The sequence below is a fragment of the Oncorhynchus gorbuscha genome, linkage group LG05, assembly GCF_021184085.1.
Source record: "Oncorhynchus gorbuscha isolate QuinsamMale2020 ecotype Even-year linkage group LG05, OgorEven_v1.0, whole genome shotgun sequence".
Taxonomy (NCBI): Eukaryota; Metazoa; Chordata; class Actinopteri; order Salmoniformes; family Salmonidae; genus Oncorhynchus; species Oncorhynchus gorbuscha.
The window spans coordinates 17,334,634-17,357,375 of NC_060177.1; the positions used below are offsets into that span (position 1 = coordinate 17,334,634).

At 46.9% G+C, this 22,742-nt stretch overlaps 1 protein-coding gene across 2 annotated transcripts in view; it reads right to left on the bottom strand.

Moving 5' to 3' along the window:
• LOC124035017 (thrombospondin type-1 domain-containing protein 4-like) overlaps positions 1 to 22,742 on the bottom strand; it is a 52,994-nt gene that overhangs the window by 10,822 nt on the left and 19,430 nt on the right. Inside the window, exon 1 of one of the 2 annotated variants that reach the window (XM_046348414.1) lies at positions 10,825 to 11,045. The exons of the other annotated variant lie outside the window; for it this stretch is intronic. Coding sequence (XP_046204370.1) covers positions 10,825 to 10,905 — 81 coding nt within the window. The 5' untranslated portion in view covers positions 10,906 to 11,045. Of the gene's footprint in view, positions 1 to 10,824; positions 11,046 to 22,742 lie in introns of those variants that run through there. 2 annotated transcript variants of the gene reach the window in all.

A 22,742-nucleotide genomic window follows, 5' to 3' on the forward strand; every position in this document is an offset into this window, starting at 1 on the left:
CGCCGTTTTCCACTCGTCCCCCTCTCTGATGCGCACGAGATGGTAAGCGTTACGAAGGTCCAACTTAGTAAAGCACCTGGCTCCCTGCAGAATCTCGAAGGCTGATGACATAAGGGGAAGCGGATAACGATTCTTAACCGTTATGTCATTCAGCCCTCGATAATCCACGCAGGGCGCAGAGTACCGTCCTTCTTCTTAACAAAAAGAACCCCGCCCCGGCCGGAGAAGAAGAAGGCACTATGGTACCGGCGTCAAGAGACACAGACAAATAATCCTCGAGAGCCTTACGTTCGGGAGCCGACAGAGAGTATAGTCTACCTCGAGGAGGAGTGGTCCCCGGAAGGAGATCAATACTACAATCATACGACCGGTGAGGAGGAAGGGAATTGGCTCGGGACCGACTGAAGACCGTGCGCAGATCATGATATTCCTCCGGCACTCCTGTCAAATCGCCAGGTTCCTCCTGAGAAGTAGGGAGAGAAGAAACGGGAGGGATGGCAGACATTAAACACTTCACATGACAAGAAACGTTCCAGGATAGGATAGAATTACTAGACCAATTAATAGAAGGATTATGACATACTAGCCAGGGATGACCCAAAACAACAGGTGTAAACGGTGAACGGAAAATCAAAAAAGAAATAGTCTCACTGTGGTTACCAGATACTGTGAGAGTTAAAGGTAGTGTCTCAAATTTGATACTGGGAAGATGACTACCATCTAAGGCAAACATGGGCGTAGGCTTGTCTAACGGTCTGAAAGGAATGTTATGTTTCCGAACCCATGCTTCGTCCATGAAACAACCTTCAGCCCCAGAGTCAATCAAGGCACTGCATGTAGCACCCGAACCGGTCCAGCGTAGATGGACCGACATAGTAGTACAAGATCTAGATGAAGAGGACTGAGTAGTAGCGCTCACCAGTAGCCCTCCGCTTACTGATGGGCTCTGGCCTCTTACTGGACATGAATTAACAAAATGTCCAGCAACTCCGCAATAGAGGCACAGGCGGTTGGTGATCCTCCGTTCCCTCTCCTTATTCGAGATGCGAATCCCTCCCAGCTGCATGGGCTCAGTCTCAAAGCCAGAGGAGGGAGATGGTTGCGATGCGGAGCAGGGAAACACCGTTGATGCGAGCTCTCTTCCACGAGCCCGGTGACGAAGATCTACCCGTCGTTCTATGCGGATGGCGAGAGCAATCAAAGAGTCCACATCTGAAGGAACCTCCCGGGAGAGAATCTCATCCTTAACCACTGCGTGGAGTCCCTCCAGAAAACGAGCGAGCAGCGCCGGCTCGTTCCACTCACTAGAGGCAGCAAGAGTGCGAAACTCAATGGAATAATCCGTTATGGACCGTTCACCTTGGCATAAGGAAGCCAGGGCCCTAGAAGCCTCCCCACCAAAAACTGAACGGTCAAAAACCCGAATCATCTCCTCTTTAAAGTTCTGGAATTTGATAGAGCAATCAGCCCTTGCCTCCCAGATAGCTGTGCCCCATTCTCGAGCCCGGCCAGTAAGGAGTGAAATGACGTAAGCAACCCGAGCTCTCTCTCTAGAGTATGTGTTGGGTTGGAGAGAGAACACAATCTCACACTGCGTGAGAAAGGAGCGGCACTCAGTGGGCTGCCCGGAGTAGCAAGGTGGGTTATTAACCCTAGGTTCTGGAGGCTCGGCAGGCCAGGAAGTAACAGGTGGCACGAGACGTAGACTCTGGAACTGTCCAGAGAGGTCGGAAACCTGAGCGGCCAGGTTCTCCACGGCATGGCGAGCAGCGGACAATTCCTGCTCGTGTCTGCCGAGCATGGCTCCTTGGATCTCGACGGCAGTGTAACGAGCGTCTGAAGTCGCTGGGTCCATTCCTTGGTCGGTTCCTTCTGTCATGCAGGTAAAAGAGGACCCAAAAGCGACTTAACAGAAACAGAGTTTAATAATGTTCAAAACGGAATAACTGACATCCTCTAGATTTGTAGAGGGGAAAACAACTGGAGAAGCGGCCACTGACTGCAGGTCGCTTCGGGTAGGCGCAGGCCGTAGTCGACTGAGACACCTGCTCACACGCAGCGTCTGATGAAGGCACAAAACACGACAGGACAGGGTGATACACAATCACGGCAAAAAACACGACAGGACAGGGCGAAACGCAATCACAACATGGTGAATACAATACGAGGAACCGACGGCACAGGAACGGATCACAAAGGAATAAATAGGGACTCTAATCAGGGGAAAGGATCGGGAACAGGTGTGGGAAGACTAAATGATGATTAGGGGAATAGGAACAGCTGGGAGCAGGAACGGAACGACAGAGAGAAGAGAGAGCGAGAGAGTGAGAGAGGGAGGGGGAGAGAGAGGGATAGGAGGGAAAGAACCAAACAAGACCAGCAGAGGGAAACGAATAGCATGGGGAGCACAGGGACAAGACATGACAATAAATGACAAACATGACAGTGTGGATATTATTTGATATCAAATAGTTGCACTGTTAATGTACAGTATATCTTTCAAATCATAAACTGTCAAAACAGACTTTGGAGAACAGATGATACCCCATGCAAAACAGTGAAGCCAGCAGTCATTTGTCTCCCAAACCTGAAAACAGTCATCCAGGCTGTCCTTGATATATCAAATATAAAAGGTCCTGCATCACGAATCCATCCAAACGAGGTGTCTCACTGAACCAAGTTTGGAGGGATCCTAGTTTTTCCCTTTCAAGGAGATTCACAGTGTTTTAAGTACCCAATTTATTAAGAGACCACATCATTGCATTTTTCTAATCTGCTCTCTGTGGGTGGTTTATAATTATGCTTGGCACTGGACGACATCCCCTTTCAGTAGGACTATAATGGGCCTTTAAATGTCACTAAAATCCACCTCATCTGGAAATGGTTAGATGTGTCAGGACGGTAGTCAACTACCAGTCAAAGTGAGGAACGTCGATGAAAACAACATTAACCTTCCAATAAACCCCAGCAGTACTTTTACAGATAAAACAGATGTAAGGTCTTGTGCTTTTAGGAATTGGCTTGTCATGATGGGGATAATAATCCCTTGTTGAGTTTAATTGAATTGAATTTATGAAATTCTACACAACTGAACCAGCAGACTATCGGTCTCTTTCCATCATATCAGTAACCACTTTGTAACAAATGTTTGAGTTTGCATTTATAAGGTTATTAGATACCCTTAAACTACTGTCTCACTATGATGGTAAAGCTATCCCAATTTCAAGCCTGTCCTCAGCTGTGCACAGAGGCGCCTCTTCTCAGAAATCAAGGCTTGGGAGCTTTAAAATAAGTGCCTAATGCAGTTTAATTGAGTGGGTAAAGAAGGAATGAAAACCAACATTTATTTCATTACAAACATGCACAAACTGTCAATAAACAGTCGCAAAGACACTCCATGTCACTTGATCCTTTTCCCACAGGCTTGGCGCAGGTTACACTTGCCTTGCAATAATGTTTCTTTTAACTGTGTGGGGGGCCTTGGTTTGTGGTTTCCCACAAGGAATGAATATGAATATAAAAATGAGTGGTCACAGTGACTTTATGCTGGAGTCAACAGGAATGTTGGAAACATCTTACAGTCCTTAAGTCGACCAGCCCCCATCTTCTTTGACTGTAAAGACTTCGGGCTAGATTCTATTAGATCTGCGCTAGTCAACACCAGCATAGCGATTGTTTTGGCGGTGTTGTTGATAGAAACACACTAGAGCTGTCAGATCCACAAGCGACTCCTTGCGTTGGCTTATCGTGGCAACAAAATCACCCAATTTTATAATCCGACAAATCACATGCAGCCACATTACAAGTTCTAACACTCAAATGTGTAATGTTGTTTTGTCTACACCTCGATTAGACGGATAGACTATAAACCCCCCCCCCCCACATTCAAATTCAAACGAAAACATGCATTAGAAGCCTACAGTTTCTATCGCCGTTTTGAATTTCTAATGCAGTGGGGATAATAAGGAAGGGAATGGTTTGTGACACAAGAGCAGCCACTCACCTATTTGTCAGCTCACACCACAGTTACACCTCCAACACCACCAAAACATCTGCTATGCGTATGTCTGCCAACGCCGGTTAACACTAGTTCTGACTTAATCGAGGCCTTCATCCACCCCATCTTCTGTAAAGGAAGTTATAGATGTGGTGGGAAAAGTCATCAGTGGACTGACTGCTAGGGTTTCTAACAGGCGTGGGACTGTGACCCTGGGTTTAAATGGAGAGTGTTTGTGAGTGGATGTTTAGACAGAGAAATACACTAATGACAACGAGATTTAAGCTAACGATTGATTGACATTAACATGTGCAGACGGCTGTACTGTATAGGCCTATCAGGGTGCACTATGGTGCACAAATACATCCAGATTCATGCAGCTGTTTCAGGAGCCCCATCTACACAAATGATTCATTATCAACCACACACTCTGCATATCATGGACTCCAGACACTTTTATTCGGTCATTGCTGTAACTGATCCTAGACCATAACTCTTCTGATCTCTGCCATGTCCATGGCTTGAGGTCAGAATGTACTTGGGTCTTGTCAGAGCTTAGACTAGGGTTTCCCATGATATTATACTCTGGGTGCCATGCCAGACCCACCAGCCTAGAAACCACCAGGGAGTCAGGAAGGTAGATCGCTCAATGAGTCCCTGAGAGAGCACCAAAACTGCTCACTGTATACATGATCCTAAACTCAGCAAAAAAAGAAACGTCCCTTTTTCGGGACCCTGTCTTTCAAAGATAATTCGTAAAAATCCAAATAACTTCACAGATATTCATTGTAAAGGGTTTAAACACTGTTTCTCATGCTTGTTCAATGAACCATAAACAATTAATGAACCTGCACCCTTGGAATGGTCATTAAGACACTAACAGCTTACAGATGGTAGGCAAATAAGGTCACAGTTATGAAAGCTTAGGACACTAAATTGGCCTTTCTACTGACTCTGAAAAACACCAAAAGAAAGATGCCCAGGGTCCCTGCTCATCTGAGTGAACGTGCCGTAGGCCTGCTGCAAGGAGGCATGAGGACAGCAGATGTCCATTCGGTGAGATGCCTAAGACAGAGCTACAGGGAGACAAGTTGGACAGCTGATCGTCCTCGCAGTTGCAGACCACGTGTAACAACACCTGCACAGAATAGCTACATCCAAACGTGACACCTGGGGGACAGGTACAGGATGGCAACAACAACTGCCCGAGTTACACCAGGAACGCACAAACCTTCCATCAGTGCTCAGACAGTCCGCAATAGACTGAGAGAGGCTGGACTGGGGGCTTGTAGACCTGTTGTAAGGCAGGTCCACAACAGACATCACCGGCAACAACGTCTCCTATGTGCACAAACCCACCATCGCTAGACCAGACAGGACTGGCAAAAAGTGTTCTTCACTGAGGAGTCACGGTTCTCTCTCACCAGCGGTGATGGTCGGATTTGTGTTTATCGTCGAAGGAATGAGTGTTACACCGAGGCCTGTACTCTGGAGCGGGATCGATTTGGATGTGGAGGGTCCGTCATGGTCTGGGGTGGTGTGTCACAGCATCATCGGACTGAGCTTGTTGTCAATTGCAGGCAATCTCAATGCTGTGCGTTACAGGGGAAGGCATCCTCCTCCCTGATGTGGTACCCTTCCTGCAGGCTCATCCTGACACGACCCTCCAGCATGACAATGCCACCAGCGATACTGCTCGTTCTGTACGTGATTTCCTGCAAGACACTGATGTCAGTGTCAGTGTTCTGCCATGGCCTGCGAAGAGCCCGGATCTCAATCCCATTGAGCACGTCTGGGACCTGTTGGATTGGAGAGTGAGGGCTATGGCCATTCCCCCCCAGAAATGTCTGGGAAGTTGCAGGTGCCTTGGTGGACGAGTGGGGTAACATCTCACAGCAAGAACTGGCAAATCTGGTGCAGTCCACGCGGAGGAGATGCAGTGCAGTACTTAATGCAGCTGGTGGCCACACCAGATACTGACTGTTACTTTTGATTTTGACCCCCCCCCCCTCCTCCCCTTTGTTCAGGGACACATTATTACATTTCTGTTTGTTATATGTCTGTGGAACTTGTTCAGTTTATGTTTCAGTTGTTGCAGGTCCTCTTGTGTTGTTCATACAAATATTTGCACATGTTAAGTTTGCTGAAAATAAATGCAGTTAACAATGAGAGGAAGTTTCTTTTTTTGCTGAGTTTATAAAGTTTGAATTTGAATATATTAACACACTTAACACGAATACAGGGTACATAAACTTTGAGTGCACAAACTTAGATATGCATCCAGCTGTATCTGGTCACCGATACTAAAAGTTTTTTGTTTAATGTTCCAAGGTTGAAATCTTGCATATTATTTAACAAGACATCTAATATTTTAACACCTAACATGTTGTCACAACATGTTTATCAAATGACAACAAACTAAATGAATGCTGCATTAATGGAATACATATTAATAACAATAACTGGCTCTAGAATTAAGTGTCAGCTCAATGGTTTGGCCTCGCTTCACCAATGACATTTGATTCAACTTAAATTCTAATGAGAATATCTTCAGATGAAAGGAATTCTCCCTTTATTTTCAAATGATAACACTCCACTTTGACATTTAAAAAAAACACACACACCCTGTCGACCAAATTTACGACCAAAGAGTAACAAACCTTGTTTTGTGAACATTATGAGAAAAATGTTAACTCTTCACTTGCTGTACAGCCAGCAGAGAGTTCTGCTGGACCGTTGCCATTGCTGTTATCAAGACTTGGCTTGCAATGATACGCCAGCTCATCTGGAAATGTAATATTTACATTACTGGGCTTCCAAGCTGAGAATTCTGAGGCAATGTCGTACCAGATAATAATTCATAGCGGAGGTGACCTTACAGCAAGATGGCCACCGAATGGAAATGACATTATGCTGAAATCTATAGAAAACTCAAGGACTGACCATAATCTCAACATTAAAAAAAGATGAGTGGGGATCATTGTCTGTTTTATCAAAAATGTGACTCATTGCTCTGGAAGAAATTGTAGTAGTAAATAGTATACTGGGTCATACTGTATAGGTATTAGAAGTGTAGGCAATGAGAAATATGTGGGTTCTAAGCGTTTAAAATCAAACCGAATGCAAGAAATTATGTCTACATAATCCTACATCAGTTGGGCCAACTTAAACTCTTTCAGTTTGACTCCCAAATGCACATAATAATTCTTACATTCAATAAACATAGTCTCCCTGTCAGTCTCCCAAGCTAGACTTGTGATAGTGGTACAGTATCATAAGGGTTTGGTGTAGACTTGAAGTTAGACATGCCATAGTGGTATCATCTGGGGTTGGTGTATGTATGGTACGCCAGCCAGCTACCGCTGAGTCTCCCAGGCAGGCAGCCTGGGAGTTGGTGTCAGGATGTCAGGAAGCGGTGTGGCTTGGCTTTGGAGCGGGCAGCAAACCTCAGCTATGCGTCAGTCATTCCATGAATTTAATCTCCGTCCATGTACGCTTTCCTTCCTGTCTGTTTTAACACTACAGCACAACGAGGTGGAGGTGCTCTCTGCCACAGCAGGCAGGCAGGCAGGCAGGCAGGCAGGCAGGCAGGCAGGCAGGCAGGCAGGCAGGCAGGCAGGCAGGCAGGCAGGCAGGCAGGCAGGCAGGCAGGCAGGCAGGCAGGCAGGCAGGCAGGACAGAGGCTCACTCTACTATGTTCATTACTGTCTGATGAGCTCAACTTCTGACTGAAGGCTAAAGGTGCTCTAATGGGAAAGGGGGATACCTAGTCAGTTGTACAATGCCTTCAACTTAAATGTGTCTTCCGCATTTAACCAAACCCATCTATGCTGCTGCTGTTGTTGAATAGTATTCACAATACAGGTATAAAGTAAAGGTGATTATTTAGAAAATAACAAAATGCTAAATTCCATCAGCTTTTAAATTGTTACCAAGGCTAGGACAAATGCAAACCCTGTGAACACTGAATATTGGACCTGCTGATTTGAAACACTGGGCAGCTTTTAGAATAGGACCATACTGGCATCCTGTATATCATCAGAAAATACAGAGCCACATGTCCTATATAATAGTGTCTGTTTGTGTTTTACCACTGATTCCTATTTCATTTCTCACACAGAATCCAGTATCACGTCATAGTATGGCATGACAACCCACCCCCTCCGTTCGGTTGGTCGGTCCATGTGAAGTGCATGTGGCCGACCGTTGGCAGGGGCGTAGGCCACAAGCATCTGTCTCCCACATGGTGAGATGCTGTGTTACTTTCTACCTTCCCTTTAGAGGCTCCTTTATCAGAACAGTGTTTAATGAGGGTGGGGTCGCTAACAACACACACTGCCTTCAACACCGTCAGCACTGGAAACACATCTGCAGCTGTGGTGGAGGTAGGCTACTGTAGTGCTGGGGACTGCTCAGTGATCACAAGGTGAAAGGTGATTTTCACTTGCGTACAGTATAATGAAGTCACTTTGTAAACTACATCCATCAGACATTGAAGGGCAGCTCCCATAGTAGTGCTAGACCTGCTGTGGTACTGTACAACTTCCAATACCAATTGACATTTCCATATCAGATTGCAGCATTAAAAGGAAATGAGGAAATATGGCCGTTCTGGCTGCTATGACAGAAGAGAGGGAAAATTGGCAGCCTTCAACAAAGAACTAGAAAATCTATTTATGCCCTATAACCTCTCCATGCATGTGCACTTTAAAAAAAAATGTTGCTTCACAAAATTAAATAGACAAATGGACCATCACAATCTGTCAATCTGTCTGTAAATGGAAGACATACTTTCAAGAATCACAGACTTTTCCTCCGATTTCATCCCTGGAACTTGTCAACGAACTCAATCAAATGTATTTATAAAGCCTTTATACATCAGCCGATGTCCCAAAGTGCCCTACAGAAACCCAGCCTAAAACCCCAAACAGCAAGCAATGTAGATTTTTTATTTGAACCTTTATGTAACTAGGCAAGTCAGTTAAGAACAAATGTTTATTTACAATGACGGCTTACCGGGGAACAGTGGGTTAACTGCCTTGTTCAGGGGCAGAACGATAGATTTTTATCTTGTCAGCTCAGGGATTCGATCCAACAACCTTTCGGTTACTGGCCCAACGCTCTAACCACTAGGCTACCTGCCACTCCAGATATAGAAGCACGGTGGCTAGGAAAAACTCCCTAGATAGACTGGAGCCTAGGAAGAAACCTAGAGAGGAACCAGGCTCTGAGGGATGTGTTGGGAATATCATGGATGTGTTGGGAAGTCAACCAAGCCAAGGCAATAATCTGAGCTTGTAACCACTAAAAGAAGTGGTTAAGTTTCCCAACATCAATCATTACATGTGTCAAACCCCAAGTGGGTATCCAAAACAACCAGGAATAATGACTGAACTGTGGGGATAACTCTTCCCACTGAGAGGAGTAGGGCTATTGGGCTCCTCAATCCATTTTAAAGACACCCTCTACTGTAGCACGTCACATCAGCACAGGATACAATACAGGATAAAGTGGCAATAACATGATAATAGTATGGCAACAAGCTATAGTAACTCAAATACTTTTTGAGGACCCCTCCTGGATAAGAGAGGGGTCCTCAACAGTGAAGAGTAGAGTGATTTATACTGGTCATGACTGGGGGATGTTTTCTCACATACCCCACAAACTTCTCAAACCTCTCTCCCAGCCTCAGGCCTCAGGTCAAGGGCACAGCAGCCTCATAAATGCCCACTGCTTGTAAACGTCTCTGAAATAGCACAAACCGTGTTGATTCTACAATCTTTAAAACACTGAGGGTTTCCTCTGTCATCAGTATCAGTTTGTAGAGGTTCTGTGTTGGGAACATAATGAATGGATATTTAAAAAAGTGCCTAAATACAGGGTGAGGGACAACTTAAGGACACACCTACATGTTTACATGTGGAAATGAAAGGTGCCCTATAGTGAGAGTATTATAGGGGGAACACGTAATCCTATACAATCATTCTCTAAGACACCAATCTCAACTCCTGCCTAATGACCAACTGCAGCTTCGCCTGACGTCACACATTTTAGATGTTAAGCAGAAGACAAAGCAAACCGGTTGCATGGACACCATTCATTCACATGTAATATTTTGGTCACAATTACCTTCATTAAGGCATATGACCTTGATGAACAGATCAAACCAGGATACTGTACACACTAGAATGAGATTTTCTATTTTATGACTGGACATCACCTGTCTGCAGCAGTATCACAGTGATGTCACAGCCATGTAGTCAATCATCTACACACACACACACATGGAGCTGTGCCAATCTATGCTCTATTACAAGCCAGACATCCCCCTTTAGAGTTTCCACAGTTATACTAAGTGCAACTTCGAAGGACACTGTCCTTTATAACTATATAACAGCCTGCCTTATATGTGCTACAGAGTCAACAGCACAGACTGCCAAAGCTGCTTAACAGTGAAAACAGTCACACAGTAAATACCTAATCTGATCCCTACTTCCTCCTCATGATCTATAGTCTGCAGTCATAGCCAAGGCATGAACTAACTTAGAATTAAACGTATCTATTAGAATCAGACTATCAACTTACAGTTCAGCAGCTCAAGAATGACTTAAGAAGAGCACCGGGCTAAACAGGATAATTACATTCATAATACAGATTTATACAGGACATAGTTTTAGAGGGAGTCCCTCTAATGTCTGTTTGGGACGTGTAAAGGTGCTGGGACTGGGAGCGATGAGTAGCCAGTCCCAGACGGTCAGTCTCAGCCCAACCTGTGGAAAAGCAGAGAGAGGGTCCATAGTAAGACCATGGTATGGTTTAAGTCTTACCTGTGACCACGGGTTCCCCTTGGCAGTCACCAACATGTGGAGGAGGCAGACAAGCAGCAGAAGAGCCAGACCTGATAGCATTCTCTCATGTGGCCAAGAACTATTGACCAGCAGCTCTCAGTCATGCATTCAGACAGGTCCAGTAGAAAACGGTAGCTGCTCCTGGCTGTTTCGCCTTGCCCCTATAGTGCAGTGAACACCAAAACCACTACTCTGCTGATCTTTATGCACAGCCTTGTAAACTGAGCTGGAGGAGGCGCAGCTGGGGAGGCTGGGGCATTTAAGAGGAAAAGTTAGGGCCGGGAGGGGGGAGAGGGAGAGAGACCGAGAGAGAGAGAGAGAGAGAGAGAGAGAGAGAGAGAGAGAGAGAGAGAGAGAGAGAGAGAGAGAGAGAGAGAGAGAGAGAGAGAGAGAGAGAGAGAGAGAGAGAGAGAGAGAGAAAGGTATATCTGGGAAGAAAGAACATTAGTGGAGAGATGTTTAAAAGAAAAAGGAAATATTTGGGAAGGGAAGAGGAAGAGTATTTATTGTTTATGAATGGTGGAACATGAAGCCTCCTACTGTGTAGTCAACAATGGGCAGGTGTTGGTGAGACAACTCAACTGGATACCTTTGCTGAGCATTATTTAATAGGACTTGATGGAATACCATTGCAATGTAATCTAGACCACTGACAATGGAACACAGCAGACAGCCAAAGAAAAGTAACATAACAGCCCAAAACACTTTGTGGTCAAGTGGACATTCTAACACTGAAATAGACAGACTACGGACTGCATTTCATGTTCTTAAACATGGAGAAACCACAAACTCTGCAACAATACGATCCCTTTGCACTGTCTCTTATACAAGCATACTCAAGCACTTAATTGCGAGCCACGTCGCAAGGAAGGCTGGAAGTAAAGAAGCCGGAGCCAAAAAGACTGAACTCATCATATGGTTTTCCTATTGCTGCACCATTGTTTCCACAACATTAAACCCTAATTCATCAGGACACACTGTAGTTATGAGTGCGCTTTTCATCAGACTATGACAGTTGGTTTTCACATAAAATTATATGACCGTAGTGGGTGCATCAGGGCATTGTGGCTGTATTTGATTTGTAGACAAAGAGCATTTTTGCAGCCATCCTCACTTAACGCAATATTTTCCCATTTTAAAGCAGTACAGGGAGACCTAAACAGGCACATGCAGCAAACTACTGTATCCACTACAATTATGTATTTCAGAGAGAGAGAGAGAGGGTTCCAGCAGGCTGTTATTGAACACACCCTCTTCTTTGGGCCACAGGTGCTTACACACCATTAAGAGAAAATAAGCTTTTTTAGCACAAAAAAATGTCCTGCCCCTGTTAAGCAAAGCCAGCAGTGAGTCACTGCATAATATGAATGAGAGTAATGAGAACACTGAACAGGATAACTAGTCATATCAGCACCTATTGAATGCATCTAATTCCATTACATCTCCAATTGTGTTTAAATCTTCCACAGCGGCAAGCAAAGGCATCATGGACTGACAGAACGTTTAGATAGTGGCGTCTCAACACCTGGACTTGGCTTGGCTTCTGCTGGCACTCTTCTGTATTTCCCCACTCGCTGGCACTCTCTTGTCTTTCCCCACTCGCTGGCACTCTCTTGTCTTTCCCCAGTCACTGGCACTCTCTTGTCTTTCCCCAGTGACTGGCACTCTCTTGTCTTTCCCCAGTCGCTGGCACTCTCTTGTCTTTCCCCAGTCACTGGCACTCTCTTGTCTTTCCCCAGTCGCTGGCACTCTCTTGTCTTTCCCCAGTCGCTGGCACTCTCTTGTCTTTCCCCAGTCAATGGCACTCTATTGTCTTTCCCCAGTCACTGGCATTCTCTTGTATTTCCCCAGTCACTGGCACTCTCTTGTCTTTCCCCAGTGACTGGCACTCTCTTGTCTTTCCCCAGTCACTGGCACTCTCTTGTCTTTCCCCAGTCGCTGGCACTCTCTTGTCTTTCCCCAGTCACTGGCACTCTCTTGTCTTTCCCCACTCGCTGGCACTCTCTTGTCTCTCTTGTCTATTGAATGCATCTAATTCCATTACATCTCCAATTGTGTTTAAATCTTCCACAGCGGCAAGCAAAGGCATCATGGACTGACAGAACGTTTAGATAGTGGCGTCTCAACACCTGGACTTGGCTTGGCTTCTGCTGGCACTCTTTTGTATTTCCCCACTCGCTGGCACTCTCTTGTCTTTCCCCACTCGCTGGCACTCTCTTGTATTTCCCCAGTCGCTGGCACTCTCTTGTATTTCCCCGCTCGCTGGCACTCTCTTGTATTTCCCCAGTCTTTGGCACTCTCTTGTCTTTCCCCAGTCGCTGGCATTCTCTTGTCTTTCCCCAGTCGCTAGCACTCTCTTGTCTTTCCCCAGTCGCTGGCACTCTCTTGTCTTTCCCCACACGCTGGCACTCTCTTGTCTTTCCCCAGTCACTGGCACTCTCTTGTCTTTCCCCAGTCACTGGCACTCTCTTGTCTTTCCCCACTCGCTGGCACTCTCTTGTCTTTCCCCACTCGCTGGCACTCTCTTGTCTTTCCCCAGTCACTGGCACTCTTTTGTCTTTCCCCACTCGCTGGCACTCTCTTGTCTTTCCCCACTCGCTAGCACTCTCTTGTCTTTCCCCAGTCACTGGCACTCTCTTGTCTCTCCCCACTCGCTGGCACTCTCTTGTCTCTCCCCACTCGCTGGCACTCTCTTGTCTTTCCCCAGTCACTGGCACTCTCTTGTCTTTCCACAAACGCTGGCAGTCTCTTGTATTTCCCCACTCGCTCGCACTCTCTTGTCTTTCCCCACACGCTGGCACTCTCTTGTATTTCCCCAGTCGCTGGCACTCTCTTGTATTTCCCCGCTCGCTGGCACTCTCTTGTATTTCCCCAGTCTTTGGCACTCTCTTGTCTTTCCCCAGTCGCTGGCACTCTCTTGTCTTTCCGCAGTCGCTGGCACTCTCTTGTCTTTCCCCAGTCGCTGGCACTCTCTTGTCTTTCCCCAGTCACTGGCACTCTCTTGTCTCTCCCCACTCGCTGGCACTCTCTTGTCTTTCCCCAGTCACTGGCACTCTCTTGTCTTTCCCCAGTCGCTGGCACTCTCTTGTCTTTCCCCAGTCACTGGCACTCTCTTGTCTTTCCCCAGTCGCTGGCACTCTCTTGTCTTTCCCCAGTCGCTGGCACTCTCTTGTCTTTCCCCAGTCAATGGCACTCTATTGTCTTTCCCCAGTCGCTGGCACTCTCTTGTCTTTCCCCACTCGCTGGCACTCTCTTGTCTTTCCCCAGTCGCTGGCACTCTCTTGTCTTTCCCCACTCGCTAGCACTCTCTTGTCTTTTCCCACTCGCTGGCACTCTCTTGTCTTTCCCCAGTCACTGGCACTCTCTTGTCTCTCCCCACTCGCTGGCACTCTCTTGTCTTTCCCCAGTCTTTGGCACTCTCTTGTCTTTCCCCAGTCGCTGGCACTCTCTTGTCTTTCCACAGTCGCTGGCACTCTCTTGTCTTTCCCCAGTCGCTGGCACTCTCTTGTCTTTCCCCAGTTGCTGGCACTCTCTTGTCTTTCCCCAGTCACTGGCACTCTCTTGTCTTTCCCCAGTCGCTGGCACTCTCTTGTCTTTCCCCAGTCGCTGGCACTCTCTTGTCTTTCCCCAGTCACTGGCACTCTCTTGTCTTTCCCCAGTCAATGGCACTCTATTGTCTTTCCCCAGTCGCTGGCACTCTCTTGTCTTTCCCCAGTCGCTGGCACTCTCTTGTCTTTCCCCAGTCACTGGCACTCTCTTGTCTTTCCCCAGTTGCTGGCACTCTCTTGTCTTTCCCCAGTCGCTGGCACTCTCTTGTCTTTCTCCACACGCTGGCACTCTCTTGTCTTTCCCCAGTCGCTGGCACTCTCTTGTCTTTCCCCAGTCACTGGCACTCTCTTGTCTTTCCTCAGTCACTGGCACTCTCTTGTCTTTCCCCAGTCGCTGGCACTCTCTTGTCTTTCCCCAGTCGCTGACACTCTCTTGTCTTTCCCCACTCGCTGGCACTCTCTTGTCTTTCCCCAGTCGCTGGCACTCTCTTGTCTTTCCCCAGTCGCTGGCACTCTCTTGTCTTTCCCCACTCGCTGGCACTCTCTTGTCTTTCCCCAGTCACTGGCACTCTCTTGTCTTTCCCAACTCGCTGGTACTCTCTTGTCTTTCCCCAGTCACTGGCACTCTCTTGTCTTTCCCCACACGCTGGCACTCTCTTGTATTTCCCCACTCGTTCGCACTCTCTTGTCTTTCCCCAGTCGCTGGCACTCTCTTGTATTTCCCCACTCGCTCGCACTCTCTTGTCTTTCCCCAGTCACTGGCACTCTCTTGTATTTCCCCAAGTCGCTGGCACTCTCTTGTATTTCCCCGCTCGCTGGCACTCTCTTGTATTTCCGCAGTCGCTGGCACTCTCTTGTCTTTCCCCAGTCACTGGCACTCTCTTGTCTTTCCCCAGTCGCTGGCACTCTCTTGTCTTTCCCCAGTCACTGGCACTCTCTTGTCTTTCCCTAGTCGCTGGCACTCTCTTGTCTTTCCCCAGTCACTGGCACTCTCTTGTCTTTCCCCAGTCACTGGCACTCTCTTGGCTTTCCCCAGTCGCTGGCACTCTCTTGTCTTTCCCCAGTCACTGGCACTCTCTTGTCTTTCCCCAGTCGCTGGCACTCTCTTGTCTTTCCCCAGTCGCTGGCACTCTCTTGTCTTTCCCCACTCGCTCGCACTCTCTTGTCTTTCCCCACACGCTGGCACTCTCTTGTATTTCCCCACTCGCTCGCACTCTCTTGTCTTTCCCCAGTCACTGGCACTCTCTTGCATTTCCCCAGTCGCTGGCACTCTCTTGTATTTCCCCGCTCGCTGGCACTCTCTTGTATTTCCCCAGTCGCTGGCACTCTCTTGTTTTTCCCCAGTCACTGGCACTCTCTTGTCTTTCCCCAGTCACTGGCACTCTCTTGTCTTTCCCCACTCGCTGGCACTCTCTTGTATTTCCCCAGTCGCTGGCACTCTCTTGTATTTCCCCGCTCGCTGGCACTCTCTTGTATTTCCCCAGTCTTTGGCACTCTCTTGTCTTTCCCCAGTCGCTGGCATTCTCTTGTCTTTCCCCAGTCGCTAGCACTCTCTTGTCTTTCCCCAGTCGCTGGCACTCTCTTGTCTTTCCCCACTCGCTCGCACTCTCTTGTCTTTCCCCACACGCTGGCACTCTCTTGTATTTCCCCACTCGCTCGCACTCTCTTGTCTTTCCCCAGTCACTGGCACTCTCTTGCATTTCCCCAGTCGCTGGCACTCTCTTGTATTTCCCCGCTCGCTGGCACTCTCTTGTATTTCCCCAGTCGCTGGCACTCTCTTGTCTTTCCCCAGTCGCTGGCACTCTCTTGTCTTTCCCCAGTCACTGGCACTCTCTTGTCTTTCCCCAGTCACTGGCACTCTCTTGTCTTTCCCCACACGCTGGCACTCTCTTGTATTTCCCCACTCGTTCGCACTCTCTTGTCTTTCCCCACACGCTGGCACTCTCTTGTATTTCCCCACTCGCTCGCACTCTCTTGTCTTTCCCCAGTCACTGGCACTCTCTTGTATTTCCCCAGTCGCTGGCACTCTCTTGTATTTCCCCGCTCGCTGGCACTCTCTTGTATTTCCGCAGTCGCTGGCACTCTCTTGTCTTTCCCCAGTCACTGGCACTCTCTTGTCTTTCCCCAGTCGCTGGCACTCTCTTGTCTTTCCCCAGTCACTGGCACTCTCTTGTCTTTCCCTAGTCGCTGGCACTCTCTTGTCTTTCCCCAGTCACTGGCACTCTCTTGTCTTTCCCCAGTCACTGGCACTCTCTTGTCTTTCCCCAGTCGCTGGCACTCTCTTGTCTTTCCCCAGTCACTGGCACTCTCTTGTCTTTCCCCAGTCGCTGGCACTCTCTTGTCTTTCCCCAGTCGCTGGCACTCTCTTGTCTTTCCCCACACGCTTGCACTCTCTTGTATTTCCCCACTCGCTCGCACTCTCTTGTCTTTCCCCACACGCTGGCACTCTCTTGTATTTCCCCACTCGCTCGCACTCTCTTGTCTTTCCCCAGTCACTGGCACTCTCTTGCATTTCCCCAGTCGCTGGCACTCTCTTGTATTTCCCCGCTCGCTGGCACTCTCTTGTATTTCCCCTGTCGCTGGCACTCTCTTGTCTTTCCCCAGTCGCTGGCACTCTCTTGTCTTTCCCCAGTCGCTGGCACTCTCTTGTCTTTCCCCAGTCGCTGGCACTCTCTTGTCTTTCCCCAGTCGCTGGCACTCTCTTGTCTTTCCCCAGTCGCTGGCACTCTCTTGTCTTTCCCCAGTCGCTGGCACTCTCTTGTCTTTCCCCAGTCACTGGCACTCTCTTGTCTTTCCCCAGTCACTGGCACTCTCTTGTCTTTCCCCAGTCACTGGCACTCTCTTGTATTTCCCCACTCGCTGGCACTCTCTTGTATTTCCCCACTCGCTGGCACTCTCTTGTATTTCCCCGCTCGCTCGCACTCTCTTGTCTTTCCCCGCTCGCTCGCACTCTCTCTCTCTCTCTCTCTCTCTCTCTCTCTCTCTCTCTCTCTCTCCCAGAGGCAGACTGACTGACAGCCAGTGAGTGAGCAGTGAGCAGCATATGCAGCAACACAGCTGCACACATGTTTACAGGGAACGTAGTGTATGGGGAAGAGAGCTTTCAACAGCGTATATATCTCTATTATCTCAGACACATCAGCTACTAATGCTCTCCTGATATACTGTATACTAATCTGGACTGATATTGAACAGTACCGCTTAACACCCCGAGACCAGCTGCTGGATCAGACAGACTGAAAAGTAAAGCATGGCCTGGTTCTGGTTGGAGTTGTGTTTCCTTCAACATATGGGTCAGGTCAGCAGCCTTGGCTCACAATGTCTGATTCCTGAAGTCTCCTACCCACACACATCAGAGACATGCACTAGCCTACAGCATCAGGTGGTCTTACCATTACTGTATGGTATTATGATGCATTACAAAAGGATTCATACAATGGGTGTATTCATGTTTGCTTTTTTCACATCCTGTCAATTTGAGCAGACATATTCAAAAAACATTTTCTAACCAAACACTACTCTGGATTTCAATTCAATATGTCGTATATTTAAAAATGATTTCTCCATATTACTATACATTTCAAACCCGAAACCCAAACATGAACTGCTTGTACGTTAGAAAGACCTATTGGAGTGGACTGTGTCAGGAAGAGCACAGTTTGAAGATCGAGTAGTAGAGCAGAAAGAGAGAAAAAAACAGATTTTTGTGCATCTGGGATACATATTAGCTGCAGCAAGGCCAGGCATGTAGGTCCCTTGATTGTTTCCTTCAAGCAATGTCTTTGACTAAGGAAGGCAGAGAGAGTGGGTTGTTAATGAATAAAACAGGTGAGAGTGTTAGGATAATGAGGGGTGTGGTGGAGGTGAGGTTAGGGATCGGGGAACATAGCTGCAATCACTATTTATTCTTTGGCCTGTTTGGCTCATAAAGCCAGCTGTCTGTGCATAACAGGGTCATCTTGTGGGGAGGACAGTGGTATGGAGATCCACGGTATGCTACATTAGGTTCATTGTGGGGTATGGGACTGTGACTGACTGACTGACTGACTGACTGACTGACTGACTGACTGACTGACTGACTGACTGATAGAGCGATGTGCCCCAAATGGCACCCTATTCCCTTTATAGTGCACTACCTTTCACCAGAGACCATAGGGATATACAGTTGTGGCCAAAAGTTTTGAGAATGACACAAGTATGAATTTTCACAAAGTCTGCATCCTCAGTTTGTATGATGCCAATTTGCATATACTCCAGAATGTTATGAAGAGTGATGATGAATTGATGAATTGCAATTAATTGCAAAGTCCCTCTTTGCCATGCAAATGAACTGAATCCCCCAAGAACATTTCCACTGCATTTCAGCCCTGCCACAAAAGGACCAGCCGACATCATGTTAGTGATTCTCTCGTTAACACAGGTGTAAGTGTTTATGAGGACAAGGCTTGAGATCACTCTGTCATGCTGATTGAGTTCGAATAACAGACTGGAAGCTTCAAAAGGAGGGTGGTGCTTGGAATCATTGTTCTTCCTCTGTCAACCATGGGATATACAGTTGTGGCCAAAAGTTTTGAGAATGACACAAGTATGAATTTTCACAAAGTCTGCATCCTCAGTTTGTATGATGCCAATTTGCATATACTCCAGAATGTTATGAAGAGTGATGATGAATTGATGAATTGCAATTAATTGCAAAGTCCCTCTTTGCCATGCAAATGAACTGAATCCCCCAAAAACATTTCCACTGCATTTCAGCCCTGCCACAAAAGGACCAGCCGACATCATGTTAGTGATTCTCTCGTTAACACAGGTGTAAGTGTTTATGAGGACAAGGCTTGAGATCACTCTGTCATGCTGATTGAGTTCGAATAACAGACTGGAAGCTTCAAAAGGAGGGTGGTGCTTGGAATCATTGTTCTTCCTCTGTCAACCATGGTTATCTGCAAGGAAACACGTGCAGTCATCATTGCTTTGCACAAAAAGGGCTTCACAGGCAAGGATATTGCTGCCAGTAACATTGCACCTAAATCAACCATTTATCAGATCATCAAGAACTTCAAGGTGAGCGGTTCAATTGTTGTGAAGAAGGCTTCAGGGTGCCCAAGAAAGTCCAGCAAGCGCCAGGACTGTCTCCTAAAGTTGATTCGGCTGCGCGATCGTGGCACCACCAGTACAGAGCTTGCTCAGGAATGGCAGCAGGCAGGTGTGAGTGCATTTGCATGCACAGTGAGGCTGTGCAGACTTTTGGAGGATGGCCTGGAGTCAAGAAGGGCAGCAAAGAAGCCTCTTCTCTCCAGGAAAAACATCAGGGACAGACTGATATTCTGTAAAAGGTACAGGATTTGGACTGCTGAGGACTGGGGTAAAGTCATTTCTCTGATGAATCCCCTTTCCAATTGTTTGGGGAATCTGGAAAAAAGCTTGTCCGGAGAAGACAAGGTGAGCGCTAACATCAGTCCTGTGTCATGCCAACAGTAAAGCATCCTGAGACCATTCATGTGTGGGGTTGCTTCTCAGCCAAGGGAGTGGGCTCACTCACAATTTTACCGAAGAACACAGCCATGAATAAAGAATGGTGCCAACACATCCTCCGAGAGCAACATCTCCCAACCATCCAGTTTGGTGACGAACAATGCCTTTTCCAGCATGATGGAGCACCTTGCCATAAGGCACTTAGTGAAAACTAAGTGGCTCGGGGAACAAAACATAGATATTTTGGGTTCATGGCCAGGAAACTCCCCAGACCTTAATCCCATTGAGAACTTGTGGTCAATCCTCAAGAGAAGGGTGGACAAACAAAGACCCGGGCCTCCCGGGTGGCGCAGTGGTTAAGGGCGCTGTACTGCAGCGCCAGCTGTGCCATCAGAGTCCCTGGGTTCGCACCCAGGCTCTGTAGTAACCGGCTGCGACCGGGAGGTCCGTGGGGCGACGCACAATTGGCCTAGCGTCGTCCGGGTGAGGGAGGGCTTGGTCGGTAAGGATGTCCTTGTCTCATCGCGCACCAGAGACTCCTGTGGTGGGCCGGGCGCAGTGAGCACTAACCAAGGTTACCAGATGCACGGTGTACCCTCCGACACATTGGTGCGGCTGGCTTCCGGGTTGGATGTGCGCTGTGTTAAGAAGCAGTACAGCTGGTTGGGTTGTGTATCGGAGGACTTTCAACCTTCGTCTCTCCCGAGCCCGTACGGGAGTTGTAGCTATGAGACAAGATAGTAGCTACTACAACAATTGGATACCACGAAATTGGGGAGAAAAAAGGGGTAAAATTCACAATTTTTTTTTAAACAAAATACAAACAAAAACTCACAAATTCTGACAAACTCCAAGCATTGATTATGCAAGAATGGGCTGTCATCAGTCAGGATGTGGCCCAGAAGTTAATTGACAGCATGCCAGGGCAGATTGCAGAGGTCTTGAAAAAGAAGTGTCAACACTGCAAATATTGATTCTTTGCATCAACTTCATGTAATTGTCAATAAAAGCCTTCGACACTTGTGAAATGCTCGAAATTATACTTCAGTATTCCAGAGTAACATCTGACAAAAATATCTGAAGACACTGAAGCAGCAAACTTTGTGGAAATTAATATTTGTGTCATTTTCAAAACTTTTTGCCACGACTGTACAATGCATTCTGAAAGTTTTCAGACCCCTTGCCTTTTTCCACATTTTGTTACGTTACAGCCTTATTAAAACATTTCCTCATCCATCTACATACAATACTACATAATGACAAAGCGAAAACAGTTTTTTTTTACATGATAGAAAATGTATTAAAAATTGAAAACAGAAATAGCTTATTTACATATTTATTCAGACCCTTTGCTAGGAGACTCGAAATTGAGCTCAGGTGCATCCTGTTTCCATTGTTCATCCTTGAGATGTTTCTACAACTTGATTGGAGTCCACCTGTGGTAAATTCAATTGATTGGACATGATTTGTAAAGGCACATGATTTGTAAAGGCACACACCTGTCTATATAAGGTCCCACAGTTGACAGTACATGTCAGAGCACAGATCTGGGGAAAGTTACCAAAAAGGTATGCAGCATTGAAGGTCCCCAAGAACACAGTGGCCTCCATCATTCTTAAATGGAGGAATGGCCTGAATGTCAAGCGCCAAGTCTGGAGGAAACCTGACACCATCCCTATGGTGAAGAATGGTGGTGGCAGCATCATGCTGTGGGGATGTTGTTCAGGGACTGGGAGACAAGTCAGGATCTAGGGAAAGATGAACGGAGCAATGTACAGAGAGATCCTTGATGAAAACCTACTCCAGAGCACTCAGGACAAGTCTCTGAATGTCCTTGAGTGGCCCAGCCAGAACCCAATCGAACATCTCCGGAGAGAGCTAAAAATAGCTGTGCAGCGACGCTCCCCATCCAAGCTGACAGAGCTTGAGAGGATCTGCAGAGAAGAATGGGAGAAACTTCCCAAATACATGGGTGTCAAGCTTGTAGCATCATACCCAAGAAGAGTCAAGGCTGTAATCACTGCAAAGGTGCTTCAACAAAGTACTGAGTAAAGGGCCTGAATACTTGTGTAAATGTGATATTTAAGTTTTAAAACGTGTATACATTTGCAAAACTATCTAAAAAGCAGGTTTTGCTTTGTTACTATGGGGTGTAGATTATTATTGTGTGTATATTGATGAAAATATGAAACTATTTAATCAATTTTAGAATACGGCTGTAACGTAACAACATGTGGAAAAAGGGAAGGGGTCTGAATACTTTCTGAAGGTACTGTATGGGGATAAGGTGCCATGTGGGATGTAGCTGAGAGACAGACAGGATATAAGCTCTGTGGGAAAACTGATCCTGTTTTTATGCTGGTGTTTTTCTCCTGCGTGACACACCTGCTAATTAGATAAGGTGATTATTCATGACCAGGTTGACGTCTGGGGGCAGCCCACTTGCAGCACTGATGACAAATTCACTTAGACACGACAATAATAATAATAATATATGCCATTTAGCAGACGCTTTTATCCAAAGCGACTTTCAGTCATGTGTGCATACATTCTACGTATGGGTGGTCCCGGGAATTGAACCGACAAGTATGTACCTATTTCACACACACATGCAGCACACAAACACATGCATGCTCAAACATGCACTTTCACACTCGTGTGCGCTCACACACACACAAACACACAATGTCTCCCTCTCAATTGACCATAAATTCCTGCCATTCAGCGGACATTGACCACTCATTGAATGGCCTTTAGATGAAACAAACAAACTATTGAAGCATCAAATCCATTCAACTAGCTCCTCAATTGACATTGACAACCACCCAGACAACAGCCAATCCAATCACTGTCAACAGCAGTCAGTCAGTGTGTGTG